Below are 9,035 nucleotides of genomic sequence, written 5' to 3' on the forward strand. Positions count from 1 at the left end.
TCAATTCCTTTTTTAAATTTTCATCTTTACGTCCTTCACCTTTCACCATGTTTTTTTTGTTGTTGTTGTTGTTGTTTTTTGTTTTTTTTAATACCCCAAAGCAGGCCCAGCCTGCCGTGTTCCTTTGTTGGGACAGAAAGGGAATGGAATCTTACCAATAGGTGAAAATGGCTAGAGAACACCAAGGATGGGCCCACCCTTCTTCCTACAAAGGCCTAATACTAAAAGGGAAGGGGAAAAAAACCACCAACAAAGAGTTTAAGATAGTAGTCCCAGCTTTTTCAAATATGAAGCATTTTTTAACCAATCCATTTTTTAATTTTTACAGAACTAAACTGAAATTTATTAACATTCCACTCTTACATTTCTTATCGACAAACAGAAATAAAATTCATGAGCCAAAAACCCAAACAAAACTAAAAACAGGAAAAAGCTTATAAAACTAAATATGGATCCCAGCATCAACAGCTGAACAGAGAATGTGATTTTTAAATTCTTAATGGATGATAAAGTTGTGTAGAAACTGAACACTTACAAATTATTTAAAACCTGGAATCACTGACCAGAAATTACACAGTTGGATCATGGGAAAACAGCAGAAAGGGGTTTTAAGTGAACCTACACTGTTCTAGCTGCACCCCATGCCCTTCTCGGAGGAAAGCCTGGCATTGATTAGACACTAGGCCAGACTAATACTGGCAGCAGAACCAGTGATAATAACCTGCCTACCAGAGGAGCCTTCCACGGGATTGGCAATTTTGATCTGGGCCCTGGACATCTGGCAGATCTCATTAATGTTGGCGCCTTGGCACCCGATTATGCAGTCAATTAAGTTATTTGGAATGGTGAGTTCATAGGTGGTTTGAGTAGATGCATCCAAACTTGCCTTTCACCTCTGGAGAGCTGGAGTCAATTCCGGCGAATCCGGTCCCACCGTGCATCATGGCAAAGTGAGACTGTTGTCTTGCCACCTGGTTCAGCTTGGCCAGATCGAGCGGAGAAATGGTGTGTTGTCCTTGAATCGAGTAGGCATCTAGAGGTGGTCCCTCCAGGTCATGGGTGGCATGGGGGTAGCCCGCAGCGTCGCTGCACCGATCTTGGCCGCCCGGGCAGATGACTGGAGAGCTGGCCGACATGGGCTGGTACGGAATGGTCATGACTCTCCCTTGCCTCTTTATTCACCAGTCTAATCATACTTTTTCTTTCCCCCTTTCTTCTCCCCACACCCTGTTTCAGGTCTCTTCTGATTTTGTTAGTGTATATTTTTCTGGAGTCATCGTTAAACCATTTTAACATCTTGTTCTCTCATTCATCTATTCTTCTCTGGACAAAATGACAAGGCATAAAAACTCACTCTCCAAAAAAGAACAAGAGGAAGTATTAATTGCTTGGGACCTAATCAATATGGACACTAGAACTATGTCAGAACTGGAGTTCAGAATGACTATTAGAAAGATGCTAGCTGGGCTTCAAAAAAACCACAGAAGATACTAGAGAACTGTTTTCTGGAGAAATAAAATAACTAAAATCTAACCAACTTGAAATCAAAAAAGCTATTAATGAGATGCAATAAAAAATGGAGGCTCCTATTGCTAGGATAAATGAGGCAGAGTAGAGAATAAGTGGTATGGAAAACCAAATGATGAAGATAAAGAAGCTGAGAAAAAGAGAGATAAGCAACTACTGAATCACGGGGGGAGAATTCAGGAGATAAATGATACCATAAGATGAAACAATATAGAATAATTGAAATCCCAGAAAAAGAAAGAGAGGGGCAGAAGGAATACTGGAGCAAATTATAGCAGAGAACTTACCTAATTTGAGAAGAAAACAGGCATCAAAATCCAAGATGCACAGACAACTCCCCTCAAAATCAATAAAAATAGGTCAACACCCCGTCAACTAATAGTAAAACTTGTAAGTCTCAGAGACAAAGATACAATCCTGAAAGCATCTCCGTACAAGAGGTCTGTAACCTACAATGGTAGGAATATTGGATTTGCAGCAGACCTAACTATAGAGACCTGGTAGGCCAGAAAGAACTGGCATGATGCATTCAGAGCACTAAGTGAGAAAAATATGCAACCAAGAATACTAGCTAGGCTGTCATTGAAAATAAAAGGAGAAATAGAAGGCTTTCAGGACAAACAAAAACTAAATGAATTTGCAAACACCAAACCATCCCTACAGGAAATATTGAAAGGGACCCTTTAAGCAAAGAGAGAGACTAAAAGAAACATAGATTGCATAGACTTTTGGGAACAGAGACAATATACAGTAACAGTCGCCTTACAGGCAATACAATGGCACTAAATTCATCTCTTTCAATAGTTACCCTGAACATAAATGGGCTAAATGTCCCAATAAAAAGACACATATCAGAATGGATTTAAAAAAAAAAAAAACCCAAGACCCATTGATACATTGTCTACAAGAAACTCATTTTAGACCCACGGACACCTCCAGATTTAAAGAAAGGGGTGGAAAATAATTTACCATGCTAATGGACATCAAAAGAAAGGTAAGGTGCCAATCCTTAAATAAGACAAACTAGATTTTAAGCCAAATACTATAATAAGAGATGAGGAAGGACACCATATCATATTTAAAGGGTCTGTCCAACAAGAAGAACTAACAATTTTAAATATCTATACCCCTAACATGGGAGTAGCCAACCATATAAATCAACTAATAACAAAAATCAAAGAAACACATCAACAATAATACAATGATAGTAAGGGACTTTAAGACCCCCCCTCATGAAAATGGACAGATCACCTAAGCAAAAGATTAAAAAGGAAATAAAGATTTTAAATGACACACTGGGCCAGATGGGCATCACAGATATATTCAGAACATTCCATCCCAACACAACAGAATACACATTCCTTAGTTCACATGGAACATTCTCCAGAATAGATCATATCCTGGGTCACAAATCCAGTCTTGGCCAGTATCAAAAGATTGGGATCATTCCGTGCATATTTTCAGACCACAATGCTTTGAAACTAGAACTCAACCACAAGAGGAACTTTAGAAAGAACTCAAATACATGGAGGCTAATGACCATTATAGAATGAATGAGTCAACCAGAAATTAAAGAATTTTAAAAATTCATGGAAACAAATGAAAATGAAAACACAACTTCTCATAATCTTTGGGATGCAGCAAAGGTGGTCCTGAGAGGAAAGCATATAACAATACAAGCCTTCCTCAAGAAATAAGAAAGGTCTCAAATACACAACCTAACCCCACACCTAAAGGAGCTGGAGAAAGTACAGCAAATAAAGGTTAACCCCAGTGGGAGAAGAGAAATAATAAAGATCAGAGCAGAAATCAATGAAATAGAAGCCAAAAGAACAGTAGAACAGATAAACAAAACTAGGAACTGGTTCTTTGAAAGAATTAATAAGATTGATAAGCCCCTGGCCAGAGTTAGCAAATAGAAAAGAGAAATGACCCAAATTAATAAAATCAGGAATGAAAGAGAAGAGATCACAACCAACACCAAAGAAATACAAATAATTATAGGAACATATTATGAGCAATCATATTCCAGCAAATTTGACAATCTGGAATAAATGGATGCATTCCTAGAGACATATACACTACCAAAACTGAACCAGGAAGAAATGGAAAACCTGAACAGACCCACAACCAGTAAGGAGATTGAAGCAGTAATCAAAAATCTACCCCACCCCCCCCAAAAAAAAACCAAGAGTCCTGGACCAGATGGAATCTCAAAGGAATTCTACCGGACATTTAAAGAAGAATTAATACCTATTCTCCTGAAACTTTTCCAAGAAATAGAAATGGAAAGAAAACTTCCAAACTCATTTTATGAGGCCAGCATTACCTTGATCCCTAAACCAGACAAAGACCCCATCAAAAAGGAGAATTACAGACCAATATCCCTGATGAACATGGATGCAAAAATCTTCACCAAAATACTAGCCAATAAGATTCAACAGTACATTAAAAGGATTATTCACCACGATCAAGTGGGATTTATTCCTGGGCTGCAAGATTGGTTCAACATCCGCAAATCATTGTGATACAATACATTAATAAAAGAAAGAATAAAAACCATATGATACTCTCAATAGACACTGAAAAAGCATTTGAAAAAGTAGAGCATTCTTTTGTGATCAAAACTCTTCACAATGTAGGGATAAAGGTACATCACTCAGTATCATAAAAGCCATCTGTGAAAAACCCACAGCAAATATCATTCTCAATGGGGAAAAACTGAGAGCTTTTCCTCTAAGGTCAGGAAGACGGTAGTGCTGTCCACTATCACCACTGCTATTCAGTATAGTACTAGAAGTCCTAGGCTCAGCAAGTAGACAACAAAAACAAATAAAAGTCATCTGAATCTGCAAAAAAGAAGTCAAACTCTCACTCTTTGCAGATGATATGATACTTTATGTGGAAAACCCAAAGACTCCACTCCAAAACTGCTAGAACTCATCCAGGAATTCAGTAAAGCATCAGAATATAAAATCAGTGCACAGAAATCAGTTGCATTTCTTTTTTTTTTTTAAGTTTATTTATTTATTTGACAGACAGAGATCACAAGAAGGCAGAGAGGCAGACAAAGAGAGAGGAAGGGAAGCAGGCTCCCTGCTGAGCAGAGAGACTGATGCAGGGCTCGATCCCAAAAGCCCAGGTTCTGAAGGCAGAGGCTTAACCCACTGAGCCACCCAGGCACCTCGAGTTGCATTTCTATATACCAACAACAAGACAGAAGAAAGGGAAATTAAGAAGTTGATCCCAAAACCATAAGTTACCTAGAAATAAATCTAACCAAAGAGGCAAAGTTTCTGTACTCAGAAAACTATAGAGTACTCATTAAAGAAATTGAAGAAGACCCAAAGAAATGGAAAAATGTTCTATGCTCATGGACTGGAAAAACAAATATTTTGAAAATGTCTATGCTACCTAAAGCAATCTATACATTTAATGCAATCCCTATCAAAATACCATCAACTTTTTTCAAAGAAATGGAACAATTAATCCTAAAATTTATATGGAACCAGAAAAAAACCGAAATAGCAGAGGAATGTTGAAAAAGAAAGCCAAAGTTGGTGGCATCACAATTCTAGACTTCAAGTTCTATTAAAGCTGTAATCATCAAGACGGTATGGTACTAGCACAAAAACAGATACATAGATCAATGGAACAGAATAGAGAGCCCAGAAATAGACCCTCAACTCTATGGTCAACTAATCTTCAACAACGCAGGAAAGAATGTCCAGTGGAAAAAAGATAAGTCTCTTCAACAAATGGTGTTGGGAAAATTGGACAGCCACATGCAGAAGAATGAAACTGGACCATTTCCTTACATCACACATGAAAATAGACTCAAAATGGATGAAAGACCTCAATGTGAGGGAGAAATCCATCAAAATTCTTGAGGAGAAACTCAGGATGCAACCTCTTTTACCTCATCTGTGGCAACTTCTTCCTAGAAACATCCCCAAAGGCAAAGGAAGCAAGGCAAAAATGAACTATTGAGACTTCATCAAGATCAAATGCTTTTGCACAGCAAAGGATACAGTCAACAAAACCAAAAGACAATCAACAGAATGGGAGAAGATGTTTGCAAATGACATATCAGATAAAGGGTTAGTATCCAAAATCTATAAAGAACTTATCAAACTCAACACCCAAAGAATAAATAATCTAGTCAAGAAGTGGGCAGATGAACAGATATTTCTGCAAAGAAGACATCCAGATGGCCAACAGACTCATGAAAAAGTGCTTCACTGCACTCGGCATCAGGGAAATACAAATCAAAACCACAGGTGAGATACCACCTCACACCAGTCAGAATGGCTAAAATTAACCAGTCAGGAAATGACAAGTGTTGGTGAGGATGTGGAGAAAGGGGAACCCTCTTACACTGCTCGTGGGAATGCAAGCAAGGTGCAGCCACTCTGGAAAACAGTATGGGGATTCCTCAAAAAGTTGAAAATAGAGCTATCCTATGACCCAGCAATTGCACTACTGGGTATTTACCCTAAAGATACAAATGTAGTGATCCGAAGGGGCACATGCACCTGAATGTTTATAGCAGCAATGTCTACAATAGCCAAACAATGGAAATAGCCTAGATGCCCATCAACAGATGAATGGATAAATAAGAAGTGGTATATATATACAATGGAATACTATGCAGCCATCAAAAGAAATGAAATCTTGCCATTTGCAATGACGTGAATGGAACTAGACGGTGTTAGGCCAAGCAAATAAGTCAATCAGAGACAGACAATTATCATATGATCTCACTGATATGAAGAATTGAGAAACAAGACAGAGGATCACAGTGGAAGGGAGGGAAAAATGAAACGAGGAAACCAGAGAAGACAAACCATTAGAGACTCTTAATCTTAGGAAACAAACTGAGGATTGCTGGAGGAGAAGAAGTGGGAAGGATGGGGTGGCTGGGTGATGGACATTGGGGAGGGTATATGCTATAGTGAGTGCTGTGAACTTTTTAAGACTGATGATTCACAGACCTGTACCCTTGGAACAAACAATACATTGTGTATTAATAATATAAAAAAAGGGGGAAAATACTAAACCAGTAACCAAAAGAAAGCAGGTGTCGTTATATTAATTTCAAATAAAATCAATGCTTACATAAGATTATTTATTGGAGAATGAAAGAGTTGCTTCCTGGTGATAAAAAATTTCAAATTACCAAATTTTCTGTCCCCTACTACCTCAAATATAAAAGTTTAAATTGTAAAAATATATGAAGAGAAACAGACATATTCACTATCATGGTGGGAAAAACTTGACATGACCCCCAAATAGTAAAAACACAAAGAATTTAAACAACACAGTTTACAGGCTTGAGGTAAATAAATTAATAGACAAATAGATAGAAACTGGGTACTTAATAATTAAAGTATACATTTTCTGTATACTCTATATACATCAGAGCATTTTTTAAAGTATTATATACAAAGCTCTTAAGAAAATGTAAACAGATTTGCTATATCCAGATTATGTTTCTTTTTTTTTTTTTAACATTCTTAGTTTATTAATCCCCTCATGAAAAATCTGCACAATCCCCACAGATAGAGCCACGGCAGCATCTTTACTCCTTTTGTTGTCCAATCTGCAGCTCACTTTTTGCCAGCACCAGCATTGGCTTTGCAGTCCCCCTGACTTTCTTCATTCTGTTCTTGCATTCTTTTCACTGTTTTCTTGAGGTCTTTTTCTTCTCATACAGACCATGTCTTGCAAGTCTATGTTTGGGTTCATTTTTCTTTGCATAATCCAAGGAATCATAAATCATGCTAAAGCCAGTTGTCTTGCCACCACCAAAATGGGTTCTGAACCCAAATACAAATATGACATCTGGTGTGGTCTTGTACATTTTGGCTAGTTTTTCTTGAATTTCCATCTTAGGTACTGTTGTCTTTCCAGGATGAAGGACATCAATGACCATTTGTTTTCACCAAAGTAGTCGGTTGGTCATGAACTTCCTGGTCTGGAGAGTTACTGTGTTGTTCATGATGGCGGCCGAGCTTCAAGCCCCAGATTATGTTTCTTGACAGAAATGCCATTAATTTACAAATTAAAAATAAAACTAAGAAAAAACTATTCATATGGAAATTTTTTAATGTGCTTCCAAATAATGCATATGTAAATGTAGAGATCATATTGTAAAGTACAAACTGAATAATATTTAAAATACACATTTAGGGGCACCTGGGTGGCTCAGTGGGTTAAGCCTCTGCCTTCAGCTCAGGTCATGATCTCAGGGTTCTGGGATCGAGCCCCACATTGGGCTCTCTGCTCAGCAGGGAGCCTGCTTCCTCCTCTCTTTCCCTGCCTGCCTTTCTGCCTATTTGTGATCTCTATCTGTCAAATAAATAAAAAAAATAAAAAAAAAAAAAAAAAAAAAAAAAAAAAAAAAAAAAAAAAAAAAAAAAAAAAAATAAAATACACATTTAGAATTTTAAACTTAATACAAACACTTTAAAACTTGTTGAATAGGGACGCCTGGGTGGCTCAGTTGGTTAAGCAGCTGCCTTCGGCTCAGGTCATGATCCCAGCGTCCTGGGATCGAGTCCCACATCAGGCTCCTTGCTCAGCAGGGAGCCTGCTTCTCCCTCTGCCTCTGCCTGCCATTCTGTCTGCCTGTGCTTGCTCGCTCTCCCTCTCTCTCTCACTGATAAATAAATAAAATCTTTAAAAAAAAAAAAAAACTTGTTGAATAAATCCAAAACATTTCTTAGAGAAAATTTTTAGCTATAAACATTTTATTAGAGATAAGGAAGGATAGGGGCGCCTTGCTGGCTCAGTCAGTTAAGTGACCTGCTCTTGATTTTCGCTCAGGTCACAATCTCATGGTCCAGGGATCAAGACCTGCCTGGGCTCCATGCTCAGTACAGGGTCTGCTTGTCCTTCCCTCTGCTCTTCCTCCTTCTCTCTCTCTCTCTCAAATAAATAAATGAAATCTTTTAAAGAAAATAAAAATAAATACATAAATCAAAAGAAAGAACCTTCCAGATAAAGAGATTGCAAAAAGAATCTCAAAATAAACTCTAGGAGAGTAGATGAAAGAAATAATAAATACATCATATATTAAAGATATAAAAAATATATTAGAGAAGCTAAACAAAGCATAAAGCTGGTTGAAAAGAATAATGAGATAAAGTGCTAATGAGATTGCTCAGGACAAAAAGAAAGGAAGGTATAAATGAACATTAGCAAAGAAAATGCTTTTAAATATCAGCCTCAAGCCAATATACTTAAATACTTGGCAAGTGGACACATTTTCACAAAATATAACTTACCAAAAATGACTCAAGGAGAAACAGAATGCCAAAATAACCCTATAACATTAAGAAATTAAATCAATATGTTAAAATCTTCCCAGAAAGAAAACATCTGGCCCAGAATATTTCATAGAAAAATTCTACCAAACTTTCAAATGACGAATCCTTCTAATCTCACAAAACTCTCCCCAGAGTATAAATGGGGGGAGCTACTCTCATTCTATGAACCTAGGATGA

The 9,035-nt window shown here is 37.4% G+C and overlaps 1 protein-coding gene and 1 pseudogene across 1 annotated transcript; both read right to left on the minus strand.

The window, feature by feature from the left end:
• Positions 1-257: 257 nt before the first annotated feature.
• LOC101676141 (poly(rC)-binding protein 1) lies at positions 258-1,163 on the minus strand. The gene is given in 2 exon segments (XM_013059104.2): positions 258-884; positions 886-1,163. Coding segments are annotated over 2 exon segments (528 nt in total). The 5' UTR covers positions 1,158-1,163; the 3' UTR covers positions 258-628.
• Positions 1,164-7,136: 5,973 nt separating this feature from the next.
• On the minus strand, positions 7,137-7,528 carry LOC106006302 (annotated as a pseudogene).
• Between the last annotated feature and the right edge of the window lie 1,507 nt (positions 7,529-9,035).

The sequence above is a fragment of the Mustela putorius genome, unplaced genomic scaffold, assembly GCF_011764305.1.
Source record: "Mustela putorius furo isolate JIRA1106 unplaced genomic scaffold, ASM1176430v1.1 tig00003845_pilon_pilon_pilon, whole genome shotgun sequence".
NCBI lineage: Eukaryota > Metazoa > Chordata > Mammalia > Carnivora > Mustelidae > Mustela > Mustela putorius.